Source organism: Centruroides vittatus, unplaced genomic scaffold (assembly GCF_030686945.1).
Source record: "Centruroides vittatus isolate TY-2023 unplaced genomic scaffold, ASM3068694v2 contig_89, whole genome shotgun sequence".
Lineage (NCBI taxonomy): Eukaryota > Metazoa > Arthropoda > Arachnida > Scorpiones > Buthidae > Centruroides > Centruroides vittatus.
Window position 1 is genome coordinate 890909 of NW_027122580.1, and position 20433 is coordinate 911341.

Here is a 20433-nt window from a genome sequence, read left to right on the forward strand (position 1 = left end):
ACCGTTCACGAAGCTGACCAATGCTTCGTAGTTGTTCCTGTTGCTAACCAAGTCAAGAAACTTACAGGGCCAGTTGACTCCTGTGTTGTAAATTTCTTCCTTCAGTTTCCTCCTGTTGTTGTGGTATTTCGGGCAGAAGTAGATGATATGGTGCGAGTCCTCTGGTTCTCCCGTGCCACAGTCACAGTCCCCATTCCCAGCAATGCCGCTAGCTGTTTGAGCGTCCATGTGCAATACCGATTATGCCGCCCCTGTTTAACTACGACTACCTACGCTGAGCTTGCCAGCAATACCAATTTGCCGCCCCCTTGACGTGCTGCCCGCGTGCGGTGCACGCCTTGCACGCCCGCTTACGGCGGGCCTGCCCATTCCCCTTTCTGAGGAAGCGGTGGAGGTATGCTGCTATGTTTCCTTGGCCAGTCATAAGTTGCGATAGACAGTGATTTGGTATCAGATGTCCCATGTGTTCTCTGTTGGAGAGGTTTGGGATAAACTCATGCTTGAGTCTCCCAGTGACCTGTGTCCTATCGTTGTTGCCATACGCTTGTGATGTAATCATTGAAGCGCCCAAGAACCCAGCTAGCTGGGATGTATTTGAAGGAAGTGGTGGTGGTGATGTTGCTTATGGCTTTTTTGGCCAGTAGATCAGCCCTGTCGTTCCACTGGTCTTCAGTGTGCCCCTTGATCCATTCGAAGAACACCGATTGCTTAAGCTTATCTAGGCATGTGAGAGAGTCACAGATCTGCTGGATTATGGTAAACTTTTTATTTCGTTTACGTATTTGATGAAGAGCAATCTTGGTGCCTGTGTGGATGGTGATTGGTTCCTTGGAAAACTGTTTGTGATTAGTTTGTATGTACAGTACTTTAGGGCTTTAAGAATGGCGAAGCTCTCAGCTTGATTGTTAGAGAGCAATATTCCATTAGCCGATAGTTGGCCTGATGTGTAGAGTGCCCCTTCGGGTTGACAAGAACAAAACCACACCACTGAGGGATTTACCCATCTGTATAGAAGTGATGCCCCTGTTTTCATTTGCATGGGATGAGCAGGACTTCGGGTGGGGGGGGGTTGAGAGATAGATGATCAGGAAGGAAGTCATAGTGCAGATCAAGGTTGTGGGTTTTGATTTTATCCCACAGATATTTGATATCAGGTGGAGTGCTGGTAGATTCGAGGATGCTTTTGTCTTGGTGAAGTAGATGTTATTTCCAGTACATTTTCGCCACTTTGAGATCCAAGGGGGTTAGGTTGGCCATGACTTGCATTGCGTTTGTGGGAAGGTTCTGTAAGCCTTAGTGATCGGTATAAAGAAATTCCTTTGAGTGGAAAGGAGCTTCCTCCTAATGTTAGCTTTTGTGACGGCCTTCCCCCAAATCTCAGCTTCATAAAGAATGGAGGGTTCTATTGCCCCAATGTAAATTATTTTTGCAGTGTTGTAGATAATGCCCCATATATTACGTGCGATGGAGCGCAGTCAGTGGGCCAGGGGTGAGTGCCTTTTAGTGAACGAATTCAATGTGAGTAATCCAAGTAAGTTTATCATCAACTTTGAGCCCCAGGTATTTGATGGTGTCCCGATTAGCTATTTTCTGCTCGTTGATTTTTAGGGTGGGTTTATTGGCCAAAGCGTTTCTTCTCGGAAATATAATACACTCACATTTTGCCAAATTTATAATCAGTTGGTTGGACTTGGACCCTTCGCTGATGTCTTGAAGTAGTTGGTTCATTTTTGACTGCAAGACCCCTGATTTTTATGTCTCATTAAGATAAGGTTATCATCAGCATATGCTTGTATGCTGACCGTTGGATACCCTGGGAGATCATGCTGAATTTTGAGTAGGCTGTTGTAAATCATGAGCCAGAGCTGGAACCCTGGGGACAACCCTTTTGAATTTCCTTTGAAATAGTAGTGGTTTGGAGGTCAATTGTAATCCTCTCCAAGAGGAAGCTCTTGTAGATGTTGTAAATGTTCCTGGAGCAGCTTAAGTGCCTGAGGGCGGCCAGGATCTCCGGCCACCAGGCACGATCAAATGCATCCTTCAAGTTGATAGTGAGTGCAAGGGTGTGCTCGTTGTCATGTTTTGCAGAGGAGATGAAGTCTACCATGTAAAGCAGTGATAGTGCTCCTGTTTTGCTTAAAACCCTGTTGGTTAGGATAAAGGAACTTGTTTTTTTCCACGTGGAACTGTAACCTTTTGTCGATAAGGGTGTCTGGTACCATACCCAATATGAGTAGAAGGGAGATAGGCCGAAAATCTTGGGGAAATTCAGGTGCCTTTTTCTTATTTTTCAAATTAATTTGATCTGAGCTTTTTTCCGCACCTTTGGAAAATGCCCTAACTCTAAACATTTGTTGTACAAGAAAACAAAGGTGGAAGGAATAGCCGTGAAAGTATGCTCCGCGATGTTTCCGGTGATTCCATCTGGGCTAGGTGCTTTCTTATAGTTGATGTTCTTGAATATGTTTGCAATTTCCTTTGTGGAGAAGCTTTTCTCTACAGTAGTGTTGCTAATGCTACTAGCTCCTGGGTGGTCTCCTCCCCTTTACTCAACTGCGTAGACCTGTCGTCTGGGAAGCTGTTTATGAGCCAATTTACAATTAGAGCAGCGAGGTAGTTGGTCCCATATGCTACATTCTTTGAACTTATGACACTTGCTGCAATTGCTGCTCGTCTGTGCAGTCTGCTGCTGCTTTGTGGTTGAAACCACAGCATCTAAAACATCTTGTTACATGGACATAATCATCCACCTTTATGGCGGCCCAGGAGAGGAAGAGATGCTTCTCTTTAATCATAATGTCTCTGATCCGGGATGGAACCGAAAGGATTACATGTCTGCAATTTTCGATTACTCTTCCTCTAGTTAAGATTGTGCTAATACGACAGGATTCCATGTCTTCTTTCTTTACGTTGCTCCATATGTCGTTTTGGTCATAAATATACTCAATAATGTCCTCCTCAGCAACTGCATTTGGAACGTTAAGTAGAATTATTCTTGGTCTCCTCCCTTCGGAGACTTTACGGGTGACTTTCCCGTTGACGGCGGGTATGGCCTCAACTGCCTTGCCGAGGGCTTCGCTCTCTGCTTTGCTGCCCACCTTGATACAAATTCCTTCCCCTTTAACTTCTTTCACTGATTTAACTTTGATCTTTATACGCCGAGGTTCTATTTTGCTTTTCAACTCAGAAGCTACTTCTGCCATGTTAACCCGAGTACCTCCCTCCTGTCGGGTACAGAATGAGAGCGTGTGATCCACCGAGCCCTTCGGTGTTGAATTTGTCGTTGAGAGAGCGATTAATCTCTTCTGCATACGTTCGTCTCAACGAGGGTATGTTGTTTTCCGTCTGGCGGAAGCGCATTTCCCTGATAATTCCGATTATCTGACTTAACGAGGAAAATAGTCTGTTTGCATTCTCCCTAATTTGTAGCCTTTCCTCTTTCTTTATATTGTTATTTGTGTTCTGGACATAGGTCCAGGATACGGCCCAGATGATGACTGGCCTCCCTCAATATTGGGTCTTCCAATGGCTCCAAAACAGCCTGCGGTTTGGGTTATGAAAGAGACATAATGATCCCTACAAAATAAGATGTGTACCAAAAGAATAAACAATGAAGTGGAAGCAGGAAAAAAGCGGGTATAACCTTGTACCCAGCAAAACCCGGAATAATTTAAATAAAGAATAAGAACATTAAACTATGACTAAACCTTATAAATTAACTTTAAAATTAAAACTTAAAAAGAAGAAAAACCCATCCTAACTGCTTAAAACCTATCTTGAAATGCTAATAGAAAAACGCGTAATAACAATTAAAACAAACGAAAAACAAAGAAATACCGGGTGCAGCAATAAATTTAAATAGATCGCTAAAGATCGTTAGAAAAAAAACCGTTACAGCGGTTTCCAACGGCCAAAACCGAAAATTCTCATAGAACGCAATAGAAACTAATTGAATCGTTAATTAACCGATTAATTCTAAGCGTGCGGCTACGAAACTTCAGAATTGGAGAGATTACCACCTTACCTACGCGACACCGTTTGCCGCCCTCCAAACTTTAATCCCCAACCCGCTAGACGGACCCGAAAAATAAGAAAATAAACGCTTTCTAACTCCCCCCTAATTAATTAATAAACGCGAGACACCTACCTAATTAACCACAATAACTCGCTGCAGCTGGTGATATAACCCGCTACGACGTCCGAAAAAAATAACCGCCGAGAACCCACTAAAAATAGAGCCCGACCGAGACAGAAAGAGCACCTCGGACGAAAAGTAATAACGGTGCTAAGTCGATCTCTCGTCACAACGACCGGGATTTACTTGCCGAATCGAGTAGCGATTGCTCAAATTCGGATAACGTCTGCGGAGAAAGAAACTAAAGAGCAAAGAGGGTTACGTCGTTCTTACAAACAATTAATTAAGCATTTATTGTGTCGTTCGTAAGGGTCGTCCGGGAGATAGTTTTCACCCCTCCCTTCCCGCAGTCTACAATAATATAGGGGTATCTGTACAGTACTTTTGGCAACCCTTTAATTACGTGTATAATAGCTTATTCGCGCGACTAGGTAGACTTAAGTAGTAATAAGAACAAATTCGCGCCATCAAAAAGAGGTCCACGTTCTATATACAATGCCTCAACCCCTCTCCTATCGCGTGCAACGACTTCTCTTTTCCCTCGAACTGTACACGTAATTATTGGGTGCCCCCGTAATAAACAGAATTCTGGTGGAATCGAACGAGTCGCTCGGAGAATTTTCCCAACCTCGGATACAACGCGACTTTTTGCAAAGTGCAAAGTATTCATTTGTGTTAATTCGATACGCGTATTTCGTATTTCTCTCGGCATCCCTCTCCCCGATGTATCGACGTATCGCGTCTTTTACCAATGGAAATGCTAAGCTCTCGGAAACGGGAATTTTCCAGCCACGTTGTACGCGGACTCCAGACGATAAATCTAATTTTTTCGCGCCTTTAATTTTAGTCGGGAAAGATGAGCATTTTCTTCGGGATACGTCGTGTAGCATTAAAAGGGATAGTAGGAAATTGGGCGCGAAATATTTGTGGTCTGCCGACGTAAATCGACCCCCAGAAAAGGCAACCGAAACGCTCGACGAAGCGAGCCCTTTTAGAGATTCGAATCGGATCGACGTAAAAATCTCCTTCCTCAATCCCCTCGAGAATCTCTCTGTCGGAAATCTCGGTCGAGTGTAAATTGTCGCGACGGGGACATTTAGTTTCCGATCGTCGTCGGAAAGACGAGAGAATTAATTGGCGGCGGTTACTGCCATCCTCTAACGGCCTCTTAATTAACCCGGGAGAAGCCGCGTAATTAAAAAGAGCAAACGTGGCAATTTTCCGCTTTTTCTGCCGTTTTTAAGGAAGAAAACGCGATAAAAGAAGAAATCCTGTTCCTCCCTCCTCAGAATTCGATGTAGACGTCGACGGAATTGGATTCCTTCCAAATCGAGAAGTAAGTCCGACCGACATCGACGTTTCCTCCCGCAACCCCCACCGAGACAACTCCCCGCGCAAACACCAATTTTTTGTTTTCTTTTTGTTATGCAGAAAAAGAAGCAAATTCACAAATGCATTTACCGGCGAACAAACCGTTAAATCGGGGTCGGACCTCGTCTTTTCGCCAGAAAACCGACCTTCTATTTTCTCTTTTCCATTTATCTTCTCTCCACTCTAATAATCGCCCCCCTTTCCTCTTTATTTCGATTTCCGAAATATTCCATTAATGAATAAATAAATAAATTCGGCGACAGAATATTTCATTTGTAACAGCTGTGAATATTTTACACGCACCCGCAATAAGGTTTGCTTACGTCTTTGCGTTCGAACGGCTGTTTTCTTCTTTCCCGTGGGAGAAGACAAAGATTTTCCGACGGAAAAATCGTACGGAACGTCGACGCTGATCGGCTCGGCGTTGTTAATCGTAACGCGTGGTAAAAATTAGGACAACGAAGTTAGAGAGTCCTCGTCTCGGCCATTATTATTCCGATAGACAGTGCATTACGGACTAATGCCTTTCCCTTTGTCTCGTTAACAGAGACAATTGCGTTAGGACCAATCCGAAATCGCTGCTTGTGATGACCTTGGTTTCGTTCCAGGCTGTTCCACTCGCCGAATTCCACCCTCGCGTCGACGCCATGATGGTGGACGGAAGTCCAAATCGAGGTGTGACCGTTGCCAATCCGGCGGAAGGAAGGAGGGAGAGTGCGGTCGCAGGTCAGAACGTTCGAGCCGATCGGAACGGAAAAGGTAAGCCGATTTTCCTAAAGAAAACTCTGCTCCTCTTTTTCTTCGGCCCAAATTCCGGTGTTTTCCAGAGAAAGAACCCGCCGAAGAAAAGAAAGAAGAAGCTCCCGCTCGGAAATCGGAAGTCAGCGCTTCCGTTTCCGCTCCGCACTCCGGCAGATCCAGATGGCTCAAGTTGAGGACCACGGTACAGCTGACCGGAGCCATCACTCAGAGTCACAAGAAGCCCCCTCTGAAGAGAGAGGATTCCTTTCTCAAGCGCTTTTCGACCAGGCAGGTGGCCGAGACGAATAAGGGCGAGGGTGCCTGGTTCTGTCACGGAGAAACCACCAAAGACGAAGTGAAACGGAAGTGGTGGACCGCTATCGTCGGCAGCGTCATCAATCCCGACGAGAACTTCCTTTTCGGTTGGTTGTGGTTGCTGACCGCTTTCGTGCTTTACAACGCTTGGACCCTGATCGTCCGCCAGGCGTTTCCGGAACTGCACGGCAACATGCCGACGTTCTGGTACGTCATGGACGGACTTTCCGACTTCTTCTTCTTCCTGGACATCGTGGTGCAGTTCAGAACCGGATACTTGGAACAGGGTCTTATGGTGTGCGACGCCAAGAAGCTGGCCAGTCATTATCTCAGGTCTCGTCCTTTTCTGATGGACTTGGCGGCTTTGACGCCTCTGGACACGCTGCAGTTTCAGGTGGGAAACGTGCCCATCCTGCGGATGCCCAGGTTTCTCAAAGTGTACAGATCCGTTAGATTCTACTACATGGCCGAATCCAGGACCATCTACCCCAACCTGTGGAGAGTGGTCAACCTCGTACACATCCTTCTGTTACTGGCGCATTGGTTCGGATGCTTTTACTACATGTTATCGGAACTGGAGCAGTTCGAAGGAGAGTGGGCCTTTCCCCACAGGGACGGCCGCAACGAGACGCTGACAAGGAAATATCTCGGATCGGTCTACTGGTCCACCCTGACGCTGACGACCATCGGGGATCTGGCCACTCCGGCCACCAATCTCCAGTAAGTACCCTTTTCTTCCGTTCGTTTTACGGCCACCCCGCCGACAGAAAGGCACTTTTATCGACAACCATTAATCTAAGCGGAACCTTTCGAGCCAATTTGTACAGCGGTCATCGAGTACCGGCGGGTTTCTGTTCCGTCATTAACGACGTTCCCTCCGAGCAAACCGACTTCCGGTCGAAGGGAATCCGACAAATTCGTTCTCTCGGCTTCCGAATTAACTCGACGTCTTACCCCCGAAGTTGGGGGTCGAAAGGCCGAGGCAGAGAATTCGTTATAAGTGACGTCGCTTCGGTTTCGGCCAGGTAGTAATCGAAAGAGACGAATCGTCGTCTCCCGTCGCGCGAGATCGTCGGCCAACTAGAAAAGTGACGTCTTCTCATTCGTTCGACGTCATACGAGATTTCGAGAAGTAATTTATAAATTTCGAACGTATGTAATTATCGATTGGCCACACTTAAACGGAAAACGAGAAGAGGCGATAACTGGGAAATCCGACAAAGAGAAAGTCGACTCTCGATACCGCATTGGCGCTTTCTCCTTCGTCGGAAAGAGAATGCCAATTGATTTCGCCCTTGGCTTCCTTCGGCCGAGTACAACGGAGAGAAAACGTTTAAGCGCTTTTACTCGGGCTGGAAGGGCGGAGAAGCCCGTTTAGCAGATAAGACGGGCCTCCGGACTAGGGTAGGAAAACAAGGAGTATAGAGGATCCAGCCGATTATTCTTTCCCGAGCGTCTCTTTTTCAACGGTGGGGGAAGTCGGCGCAATTTCAATCGGTAGAATATTTGGCTTGTTATCGCCGTATTTTCACTGATTTGCAACGGAGTTCTTTCTATGTATTGTATACTTGTTCCTGCAGAATTCTTCGTTCTTCCGCTTTGGTCGTCTTTTAACAAAACCGGCGGAAAACTGCAACCCGGATGGATTAGCGGAAGCTTTTGCGCCTCTGGCGCCAACCTTCTCGTTTTTCGCTTTCTATCCGCGCATCCGATGGCTCCGCTCCTTCTCACTTCCGGTTAATTTCCATTCTGTCTTTTCCACCGAAATTCGAACTCAGTCGAGTGTTTCCGCTAACGTACTGTACTCTCCGGTACAGTACCTCCTTTCGTACGATACGAGCACCGAAATGGGATACAATTTTGGTATTTTCGGACGGATGTAAAATTATTTCCTCCTCGTTAGGAAAACGACGGAGCAACGTCGGCCACAGGACCGCGTCGTTCTCTTCTAAACGCACTAAACGTCCATTTTTTTTCGTGTCTTTCCCAATCGATTGGGGCAACAAATGCAGTTTTATACGTACCGAACGACTATTTGCCCGAATAGGAGGACGATTCCACCCTCCGTTCGAAGACGGGCGAGAAGGGAGAAAAGAAAACTCGCAATCGGTTTAGCGAGGGAAAGGCGGAAGAAAGTTTCCTCTCCTTCGTACCCCACAATTCTTTGCGAGCGGCGATGAAAGTCGAATACAGTTTCTAAATTTGAATAAATATTCATTTCAAATCTGCATAAAATATCCAATTTCTTTGTCCTTCTGCTTCTCCTTTACGATCTGCACAAAACGGTTTTTTTCCGCTCTTAAAACGCCACCGTTTTCGAGTAACCGGTGTATTCGCGGCAATTAATCGTCACCTTTTATTTGTTGGCATCGATTAAATGAAAATAAGTGATATTCGCCGGATTTCTTGTTTTATCGACGTCGACGCATAAAATAGCATTCTCCTTCGGCAAATAATGCAAAATGTCGAGCCTCGCGTGCGAATCCCGATTCGAATCACGCCACCACTCAGACTGGTCGGTCGAGTATTCGTTTCATTTATCGAGAAATATCGGCGCTTAACGGAAAGACCGAATCGTTTGGCCGATTATTTAACGCTAGTAAATTGATCGATCGAGTGGACCGAAGTCGAGTTTTGTTCGAGTCGATCTACCGGAAGATTTATTTATTCGATGTAATCGGGTAGATGTGTGAAGTAAACCCGGTGCACGTTCTTTCCACTTTGGCCCGGGGAAGGTTTTGCTCCGTACTTAATAGTGTCTGGCCGGTGATTTCGATACTCGGGAGGAAAAGAAGTGGACGGATTCGGAGAACGACGGCGGTCGATCGCTCGTCGAATGCGATTCGTTTGAATAAATAGATTAGGAAAAGACAAGAAAAACGAACGGTTTAGGATTTACGACGGAGGAAAAGCGGAGCCGGTCGTCGTTTAGGGTCGAACAAGATTGGAAACATCCCGATTCTTTTCCCAGTAAATGAATGAAACCGACCAACTCGGAAGAGGCGTAATTTATTGGCAGACGTCGCTTCCTCCTCTTCTACTTCTTCTCCGCCTTCTGCCGCGCCAAAAAAGAAGCGCGCCATCGATTACGCTATTAATTTAACGACACGAATACGAGTCCGTCCGAAATTTAAAAAAGTCCCGAAACAATCGCCATCGATCGATCGATCGATCGATCGATCGATCGATCGCGATCCGTTGTTCCCCGTTTTTTGAAACAAAAAGCGGTTAGAAAATCGATAGAAGCGTTCGATTTTCTCCTCGTTAAAAACGTGTTTACGTGGCGAAAGGAAGGGGAACGAACCGATAAAGGGTCGAAGACCACTCGGTCCTCTCTCGGCAATCTTTCTCCTTTACGGAAAGTGCGCTTCCCGTTAATTAGACAATTTCGTTTCGGCAATTTTCCGTTCGACTTATTAATTAGTCGGCGACAACTTAATTCGAAGGAGCCCATCGACCGGGGAGAGTCGATGGAAACGTCTAATCTCCGCGCCGATTCGATCCGATTAGAGCTCTTCTCCCTTCTCCTCCCCAGCCACGGGTGTAAATGCCCGATTTCGGTTTTTCGATCCACGGGAAAGTAAAAACGTGTTACGTTTGCAGATACCTCTTCACTATCGTCAGCTACCTGATCGGAGTTTTCATATTCGCCACTATCGTCGGTGAGTACCTCTCTCTTCTTTCTCGCGCCGTTCGGGGCCAACACCTTCCTCTCGTTCTCGACGAAAACGATTCTTTCTTGTCTTAAAGTTAGAATGCTTTCTGTTTCCAGTGTCACTAGAAACAGAAAGCATCGGCTACTAAGTTTTCGACGGCGCACCGTCGAGCTTCGGTATACAATAGCGCCTTCGTAAGTAGCCCGGCTGTCGTAAATCGCGACGAAACCTCGCCCACAAACACCGTCTTCGGTATTGGCGAATGACGCGGCAAATGGCTAAATCGCGCGACTTTCGAGCCTTAAAACTCCGACCGGACAATTCTTATCGTTCTATCGCAGTTTTAGCTTTTCGTCGGCCACGCACCGATTTATTTTCGAATCCGGTGGCGTTGACCGAGGGATCGTAAATTCGTTTTATAAATTATAATAAAATCGAATGGCGTTATCGAGACGGATTATTAATGGCTCGGCATTTGTCGCTCGTCCTAAAGCGAGCGAAAGAACGAGAGGAAGAATCGCTTGTCGGAGTCGAGAAAAGAGACTGATGTAGGCACATTTCAGGTCAGGTGGGTAACGTCATCACCAACAGGAACGCCAGTCGACTGGAATTCGAGCGTTTGCTGGTAAGTGCTCTTTCCTCTCTTCGTTTTTACCGAGACGACCGAGACTAGAGCCCGCCTCGACTGCGCTGTACGGTACGGTACGGTACCTTCGATTCGTGTAATAATAGAAAGAAACGTTTAGAAAAATTCCTTTCTCCGCCCACCGACCGTTGCCCGAAAGAAAAATGTCGCTGCCCGATAACGATAAACTCCGTTTATATTCGAAATCTTTGTTTTTATAAAATGCATCCGACGCGTTTCCGCTTCTTTCTGTCTTTCGTTCCGTTTCCTCCCGTTCCCCTTTATCCGAAATGCTGGCGGAATTCCTCGTGTTTCCGACGCTCTCTTTCTTCATCTCCGCTTTCTCTCGCCTCAGGACGGCGCCAAATTGTACATGAGGCATCATAAGGTTCCCAGAAATATGCAGAGGAGAGTTCAGAGGTGGTACGATTACTCTTGGTCCAGGTAATCCTTTTCGTTTCTTAAACGACTCGCCGTTCCCTACTACCGAATCCACCGACTAACCGTTCTTTCCGGTTTCCAGGGGTCGAATGCAAGGGGGAGGAGACATTCATTCGGCACTGGGCAGCCTTCCCGACAAACTGAAGACTGAGTTGGCCCTCCACGTCAACCTGAAAACGCTAAAAAAGGTAAGGGCAAGGCGGTCCGATGGCCGAAGAAGACAGAGTTTTGCGGACGATTTCCGTCTCGTTTCAGGTGAGCATCTTCCAAGAGTGTCAGCCGGAATTCCTGCACGACTTGGTGCTAAAGATGAAAGCCTACATCTTCACTCCCGGAGATCTGATCTGTCGCAAGGGAGAAGTAGCCAGGGAGATGTTCATCATCGCCGACGGCATCCTGGAAGTCATCAAGTAAATCGTCTCGGTTATTGGCGGGTGGGTCCGAGGGAATCGCCCCTGACCTTTTCTTCCTTTCCTCTCTCGCAGCGAACTGGGAAAGGTGCTGACGCAGATGAAGGCCGGAGACTTCTTCGGAGAGATAGGAATACTCAACTTGGACGGTTTCAACAGGTATTTTAAACACAATTACTCCAATGTAATTAAATTAAGCAGTCGGGAGCGGAGGAGAATCTTCCCTCCCGACTGTCCCGGGTCTTCCGCCTCTTTGAACTTTTGGCGGGACAAGCCGAGAGTAAAATTGCAGTTTGGCTAATTTCTCCCGTCTCCGAAGAAACGAATTGTTTAAGACCGAGGGAGAGTTATTTTTCCGTTAAAGATTTCTTAAACTTAGCGGAAGGAGTGAGAATGTCGACGTTATTCTTGCAGAAGAACGGCCGACGTCAGATCCGTGGGATACTCGGAATTGTTCAGCCTGTCTAGGGAAGATGTGTTGGCCGCCATGAAGGATTACCCCGAGGCTCAGGTAACTCCCATTCCTCCCAATACCGCCGTAATCGAATTGTCTCGGATAAATTCTCTTTCCCTTCCGGGATTTCGCTCCCTCGGCCGTGCGCTTTAATTACGACTCTTAAGTAAACGGCTGCCTCGTCGAACTGTTGGTCGACTCTTCGCAGTCCAATCTCCGACGCGCACCGACCCGGTCAAAATCTCTTTGCGGAGAGTTTCTCCGGAAAGAGCTTTCACCACGAAGGGAAAGAATTAAGCGGAAGTTTTTCTCGGTCGAAGCGCGAATTGATGCGTGTTTTGTTTCGACAGGAAATTCTGCAGACGATGGGAAGGAAGCGACTGATGGAGGCGCGACTGTCGTCGGGAGGCAACAAGAAACACGAGGATCGCGCCGACGTCACCAGCCCGACGGGACTGAGAGCGTCCAGAAACAGGGACTCGATAGACACTTGCAGATCTCGGGAAATGGTGAAGAGACTTAAACACGATGTCCAAAGTTTGAGAGGTCTGCTACGAAGTAAAAGTATCCCCGTGTATGTTCAATTGGCTATTCATTAGGCCTAGAATAGCAAATCTTTTAAGCACTAGGCCTACATGAAAAAGTCTTTTCTTGCGATCATTCTTCTTTCATTTAAAAATCTTGCTTAAAATTTCTTCGCGATATTAATTGTAATCCTCTTTAAAGTATAAACGGTTAATGCCGAGGATATTACTTTTATCCCCGCCGCCCGGACGACGGGCTCTTTTTCGCGCCGTTTCATTTTTTTCAATGCCCGACGGTTGCGACCAACAAATAACTTTGTCAGGTTAAATCGAACGTCTGTTTGTCTGTCGTTACGCGACGCAGCTTCCCGCATTTATCCGTTTCATGGTTGCAATTTATTGTAGAAGACAAGTGGACGAGTCGGAAGAAATGGAACTTGAATCGCTGACGTCTCGACACAAATCTCGGGACACAGAGAGCGGATCCGATAGAAATTCCATCCGAAAATTTATGAGGTAGAAAAGCTATTCCAGTTCCTGTTTGTCTCTTTCCTTTCGTCCGCCGTATTTTATATTCGCAACGATTGCTTTTGCAGGAAAATCCGATGGAAAGGGGAAGGAGAAAGCTCTCGACCCCTCCGAGGTAAAGTATCATCAATTACTCACTTTCTCTTAGAAAACCGCCGACTTCCTTCTCGGTCCTTCCAGGTTTGGTCAGGAAGATCTCTTGCATCGGGCCCCAGTTGAGTTCGGACGCCAACGACGCCACCGACAAGAGGCGCGTTTCCACCGTCCCCCCTCCGCTGGGGTCGGAGCCTATCGGAAGAGGCCTCCCTCTGCTGGAAAGAATCAAGTTGTTGAAGGAGAAAGAACGGATCAATTCGGAAGGGGAAGCGGAGAAAGAAAGGGCCAATGCGGCGAGCGACGCCGGCACCGTCGTAGGAGAAGGACTCCCCCTGCTGGAGAGGATAAAGCTTTTGAAAGCCAAGGAAGAGGCTGCGGCTCGCAGGAGTTCGGAAGCGCAGCCGTTGGTCGGGGGAAAAGAAGCGGAGGGGAAGACGTCCGAACTACCTCTTTTGAAAAGGGTGCTGTTGCTGAAGAGTAAGGAAGAGCAGAGCGAAGGAAACCCGTCGAATCCCGAGGAGCAAACAGTTAAACTCCCCTCTACCAAAAAACCCAACGCCTTCCAACTAATTTCTAAAAGCATCAACGTACAAAAACCGGAGAATCGTCGAGGAGCGGAAGAAGAGGGCGCTCTCGATTCCAAAATGGCGTCCGATAACGACAACGAAAACCCGCGATCGAAATCCCTGAAATTAAAAGTGAACGGCGGCGGCGGCGGCTATCGCATCAACGAGAGGAAAGAGCACCCGAACAGGGAGACGGGGATAGAATCGCAACTGTCCACAGTCGCGGAACACGCGCAATCGCCACCCCCTCCCGAAACGGAAGGGACGAATGCCGACCGAGTCGGACGAGACTCTGCGGAAGAGTCGACGAACGAAAAGGTCGATCGCGATCCACGGAATGGGGAGAAGATGCGCACGCCACCAGAAGACCAGACTGAGGAGGATGTTGGCCGTGGCGGAAAACACTCGAGAGACGTCTTCGACCGTCGAAGCGCCCGAGAAGGTTTCTAAAGACGCGTGGAGCCAGACGGAGGGAGATTGGGCGTCGAAAGAGGGGGATGGGAAGACGTCCGTTCTCCGAAAATCCCCTTCTTCGGACGGGGAAGAAGCGACGATGACGCGCCTGAGGGCGAGATTTCGCTCCACCGTCGACGACTCCCTCTTCGACGACGGCCTCCAAGAGTACCTGATAAAGATCATGAAGAACGTCAGACGGGTGATGAAGACTTACGTAGTGAGTTTCTTACGTAAATCCTCGCGAGTAAAAGTCAAATATCCATTAAAAATATTCGAGCGGGTGGTGTCGTTTAGGTGGAAAAGCAAACCGAGCTGCGATCCAGGGTGGCCGAGCTGGAAGAGGAACTGAGGAAGAAGAAGTCGCTCATCAGAAGACTTCGCTGCTCCCTAAAGGTAATTCTAAAGTCGCCGGGACTTTTAGGTATTTCCCTGTGTAAAATTTACGTCATAAATCGATCGTTTCGTCACTGACTAAAGTTTATTGTACGGGGAGACTTTGTAAATGGTCTTTCTGACGACATCAGGACGACGTCGACGGACGGGCCGTCCCGCTGACGCAGTTCGCCCTCCTGGACGACGAAAGCAGTTACGACGACTCCGACGTCACCAGCCCGGAAACGGACACCGAAAACGACCTCCTCCTCCGCTCGGTAAGCCTCTTTCTCTATCCTCTATTTTACATTACGGTAAGCCTCTTCTCTATCCTCTTTTACATTGCGGCGGACGACGTCGTCTGTCCGCGCGCAAATTAATTCTCCTCCGATTTTAAGATAAAAACTTTCCCACATTCATTCTACCTGCGTTCGCATCAGCGATTCCTAAATAGTCCACGGCGCCTCTCTGCCCCTTCCGCGCCCGTTTTAAAAGAAACGTCCTCCGCCGAAACCGGTAAACCGACCGAGCAATGCCCATTCAATTTTGTCGGGGACGACGAAAAATGCACCGTCGGTCCATCGGCTGCAAATTACGCAAAAATGCAAAATATTTGGCTTTACGGACGAGGAGGTTCCCCACGTATCTTGACAAAATATTTTCTTAAATGTCCTTAAAATTTAACGGGCTGTTCGAACATTCGGTCGTCTCTATTATTGCGCCAATTAAGCCTGCCGGTGGTTTCTTAGGGGAGACAATTTGGATAGTCTGTCGGATTTCTGTTCGAGATCGTGACTGGCACGTGATCTGGGCCTGTCGGAGCGATTTTTTTTACCCAATCGATAATTTGTGTATCGGTTTAACTGTCAACAACGCTAACAAACCCTGCGTGTTTGCAATTAGCTTGCGGATAAGACGTTTTTGTAGCGGTCCGTATTCGTGGACTCATTTATAAAGCGTATTCTGCCCACACCTTTACTAGACACGCATCTGCACACGGTACGATCGGCCAGAAACTTTACTATCTGGATCAATCGATCGTTATTTTAGCCCTGGTCTTTTCGACGCTCGACGTCGTATCCTTGCAGATTAAATATGAAATTAGCCAAAAAGTAAAATAAAATAACAGAATCCGCATGCTGTTTGGCTCGGGATGAGCCGCTATCTGCGCCAGTAACGGCTTCGCGTGGACCGTAGGCTGTTAACCCATTTGAATGTAAAAAGAAACAGCAATGTTAACGTAATTTTTCGATTGTTTAACGACAGAAACTCAATTGTGCCATAAGCCAAAAAATTGAGAAGTGGGCAGATGAATTTTGAAATAAAAAATATCATTCGTCACTGCTCCAAACAAATGGAACTATTGTGGTTATCGACACGAGCACGAGCCCATTGTTTGCGAGTGATGCATCGTATTCGTTCTTTCGATCGCCATCGCGGCTTCGGGCATTTTCAACATAAACGATCGATTCCTCAATTGCAACTAATTCTTACTTTTTTCTTCTGGAAATGTCTCTGTTGTTTTTCTGTTACAATTCCTGCTTTTTAACACCACTATTGAATAACTTTCTCTTATTTGTGCTAGTTTTTAAAAAAATTTTTAATGGTTCTGTCGTAGTTTGTTCTTCTACTAGTAGATTTTAGGCTGGGTTTATTTTTGATTGACCGATACGCAGGATTATTTTACTGCGAGTTTTCTGTTTGCGCTCTTAAGCCCTGGGATAACGACGGTCTCTGTTGGTCTCTTTTGCCCACACTCGTTAGTTTTCCGATCGAATCGGGCCGTGTAAAATCTCGGAATCTCTGAATTGTCGGTCTGTTATTTCCTACAGCGCGAAGATTTCTTCGCCGAATGGCTATACAAACATCGGCGATAATACTTTTGGGTGCCGAAGCATTTAGTACCCGGTTTTCAACAATAGAAATACTATAAATGGCTATTGTCTTTCCGTGTTATTTTTCTACGCATCACCGGCAAGATTAGGCTATATTAAGTTGTCGATGATTCAATTCTAATCTGTGTAGTGACTGGAGTTTACGAGACGTGTACAGAGGTGCGGACAAAGAGACTATATCGTTGTCTCGTAATAATTGATTACAATTACTCATTGCCATGTATGAATATTTGGCTCTTCTAGGTTAATTAGAGCTGGCTGTTGCTCTGTTACTATTGTGGGATACGAGTCGCTTCGTGATAAGCAGGAATTATTTTTCCGTGACCCATTCGAAAACAAAAATAACGAATGCCACTTGTTTTACACCCTTTGATGCAATTATTTTCGACGAAACTCCGTACACGTGGCCACTTCGATATTTTCTGTATTGCGAAGTCGGCGGCAGTTCGAGGCTAGCGGGTTCCGGTGTAGTGGCGTAGACTATTGTTTCGTTTAAGAAATCCCAAAAGCCAATTGTTTTTTATTTTAACACCAATCGGACGATGTTGCAATTCCATTTTCTTTTGAATATCCGTACGTTAATGATTTGTCATCCGTTGTTGTAAGTCCAAAAACTATCTCCGACGCATCTGGTGGTGTCTTTTCTCTATCGGTTTCGCCGTTGAAACTTTGTACCGATTGAAAAAAGTCTATTAAATCGCATTCAAAACGGGTGAGGTACTGTACGTTGTTTACAGTGTGCAACCTGCCTGTAATATGACATAACAACTTGCCCCAAAGGCGCCATTTTGTCGAAAACACAGTTACTGTACTAGTAAAACGCAATGAATAATGAAAAACTACAAACCGCACGAAATGCTTGACATTGACGGACGAAACGAAAAGCTATGTGGCGGCTCGATGACTTTCTTCGACAGGAAACGAGTAACCACGTGACTGACAACTGGAAAGGCTAACGTTACGTTTTCTTCGATGAATTTGTGACACTAGCTTCGTATCGACCAGCCCCAATATTCTCCTACAGACAACTTTTTTGGGGACAAAAATATTTGTGGCCCGTAACTTCTGTAGACGAGAGATCATTTTTGATCGATATTTTCCCTTCCGTAACACTCGCGATCGAGAGTCCGTTCTCGCCAAAGACTAACGAAGAGTAACCAAATAATTGGAAAGAGTGGTTACGCTTCTTATCTATTTTTGTCCGGCGGAGAAAATCGTAAATCGTTAATTAAACTGTAGAAATGCATATAGAAGGACAAGAGGCGAAAGGGGGACCGAGACGATTTAGGAATCCCTGAAGCGCGCGGAAACGGGGAGGCGAAGTGGAGGCAATTGCATTGGTTGCTTTTGATGTGTCGTCGCAGACCACCTCTCGGAGTTCGAGCGTTTCGGAAGAAGTGGAAGGACCCAGGTTGCTTCGGCATCGCTACTCTTGGCCCCAAGGCACTCCGCCCGGAACCGGAAAGGGACGAATGCCTCCGCCCAGTCATTCTTACGACGAACAAAACTCAATGGTACGAGGCGTTGTGTGTGGTGACTTTGCTTTGTCCTTCCGTTGTACTCGTTTTTGCTCTCGATCCTCCGCGCCGGGCGCTCTTCGCTGGTGCACCACCCGGTTCTCTGTCGAGCCCGACGGGTGGAAGAAAGCGGATGGCGAACGAACGGAAGAAATCGGATTCTTGGTAGCGGGCGTCGTCCCGCCACCGGAAGTGTTCGATTTTCCGGAAGAAACGATGCTTGTTATCTGTGCCGCGTGCGGATGCTTTTTATTTGCGTCTGTGCCCCTCCCCAACTGCCATGTTGTGTGTCACGCTGCATGACTCGGTTTCCGTTCCGTGTTCTTTGTATTTTCTGCTCGAAATCCCGTCTTTTCTAAACGGCTTTGCATCGTCGTTACCTTTTCCGTTGCCGTTTCTTCTTTCCCCACCCCGATTCTTTGTGTGACGAAGAATCTCTAGTTTAACTGTCTTTTATTATTTATTTAACGTGTGATATTTATGTGGCACGCACGAATCGGATGGTCCTCTTAAGCCAGTTTTTATTTTTATTGGAAATGACGTGAATTTTACATCGTGTAGTTTCGTTTTCCGCAGTCAGGTCTGGTGTTCGAACCCGACGACATCTGGAGGGTAGAGTTTCCGGCCAACGGAGTCTTCTCGGGATCGGCGGACAACAACCTGGAGGAAGCGCTTCCAGAAGCTAACGATTCGTTGAGTTCGGAGGGGGAGGAAGAGGAGGAGATGGCCACCTCGTGCAACTGGGAAGCCAAGATGCTGGTGGAAGAATTCGAGAAGAACAGGAGAAGATCGACCGACGACGCCATGCTCTGGAGTTGGATGGTAAACAGGAAGAGCCTTCAAGAGTGGAGAAGGTCGCGCCGCCAGGGGAACAGGACCAAGAGGAAGCTCAGTCTGGTCGACGAGAGGACGCTAGACACCTGGTCGGCCGGAACCGAATCTCACTTCCACTTGGGTGCGCAGACGCGTTTCTCCAGCACCGAACGTCTAGTGGAGGCCGCACCCTCCTCGCCGGGTGCTTCCTCCAAACGAATCGATGGCAAGGAAAAGGGATCTTCCGCCGCTTCCGGAAGGAAGACCAGGAAGCGCGGAGGTTGGCGCGAAAATCCGGGAAGGCCGAAAAAAGGTATGCCTCGCTGGTCGAGTCTGGACGACGGGGGAGGGCTGAAACTGGTATCGGGAGAGGGGGGAGGAAACTGCCGCGTGCAGAAGAGAGAAAACGTCTCGACCGCGGTTCTGGGGTGGCCTTCCAGTCCCTGTCTTCCCACCATCACGGAAGACGACTACCACCCGCGTCCGTCGCGTCCGCGCCGGGGGTCCCCGCCAGTCAGCAGAAGTTACAGCCAGGACTGTCTGACCGGAAGGTCGGCTTCCTCCCTTCCGGCCGAGTGTCGGTCGGACGACGGAGCTTCGGAAAGGCACTCGGAGAGCAGCGAGCACGGGGAGGAATCTCCCCTCATACCTTTTGCTCAATGTAGCGACGACAGCGTCGTCATCGACCTGCCCGAATACCAGACGCTGCTGGATCCCTGAACGAGCGCTCGGCGCGTTTTCCGTCGTGGTCGAGCGACGGACAGCAATAAGTTGTTTGGTCGTTCTAGTCGCTTTCCTTTCCTCGGTCGGCGCGTGGGAGGGATCCGCCCCATGTACATAAAACGCTGTACACATTGTACATACAACACTCGAACCGGCCGACTTTTCTTACTTCCGAGAGATTGTCGCGCACGTGCCGACCCGGAAAGCGGTCGCGTGACTACCAACGACGAAAAATATTGTAAAACTCGAAACGAACGACGTTCTCCCCTCGGAAAAGTGCGAAGATCCACGTCGATCCTTTAATAAAGACAATTCGCACCAGACGACTAATATAGAGTATACATAAAGATCTGCTAGAGTATAATTTTTTATGTATTAGAAATTATTGTTATTATTATTATTATACGAGACAAGCACGAGATACTAAGATTCCGAAATTTTGTAATACTTTTAAAAACTACAAATTAAAGTTATTTACTGAAATCAGCCTCCAAAGTCCTTTCACCTCCCTCCTCGACTCCGCTTTGCGACGTCTGCGGTTCCGGAACGTCCGTCAAAAGGTGGAAACGGAACGGAAGACGTCGGTAAACCGACGTAATTAGAGACAGAAGCTTTTCTTTTTCTTTTTCTTGCACAGACGGCGGTTTGTTCCGATAATTACGGCCGAAGACAAGATCCGAAATACGAGAAGACTTAATCTCGATAACGCTTCTATCGAAAGAGAAAGACTTTCCTCTTCCCCCCGTTAAAGTTTAAAGATGGACTTTCCTTCTGCACGTTTACGGGACTCAATTC

The 20433-nt window shown here is 47.3% G+C and overlaps 1 protein-coding gene across 1 annotated transcript in view; it reads left to right on the top strand.

Moving 5' to 3' along the window:
* The window catches only part of Cngl (Cyclic nucleotide-gated ion channel-like), a 62463-nt gene extending 42342 nt beyond the window's left edge, over positions 1-20121 (top strand). The window contains 18 exon segments of the mRNA XM_067280699.1: positions 6115-6265; positions 6334-7282; positions 10166-10224; positions 10782-10843; positions 11199-11287; positions 11367-11472; positions 11540-11694; positions 11770-11853; positions 12109-12205; positions 12499-12722; positions 13078-13188; positions 13269-13315; positions 13381-14234; positions 14236-14535; positions 14613-14711; positions 14843-14968; positions 17950-18099; positions 18679-20121. Of these exon segments, the coding sequence (XP_067136800.1) occupies positions 6115-6265; positions 6334-7282; positions 10166-10224; positions 10782-10843; positions 11199-11287; positions 11367-11472; positions 11540-11694; positions 11770-11853; positions 12109-12205; positions 12499-12722; positions 13078-13188; positions 13269-13315; positions 13381-14234; positions 14236-14535; positions 14613-14711; positions 14843-14968; positions 17950-18099; positions 18679-19635 (4620 nt within the window). The 3' untranslated portion in view covers positions 19636-20121.
* The last annotated feature ends 312 nt before the right edge of the window (positions 20122-20433 follow it).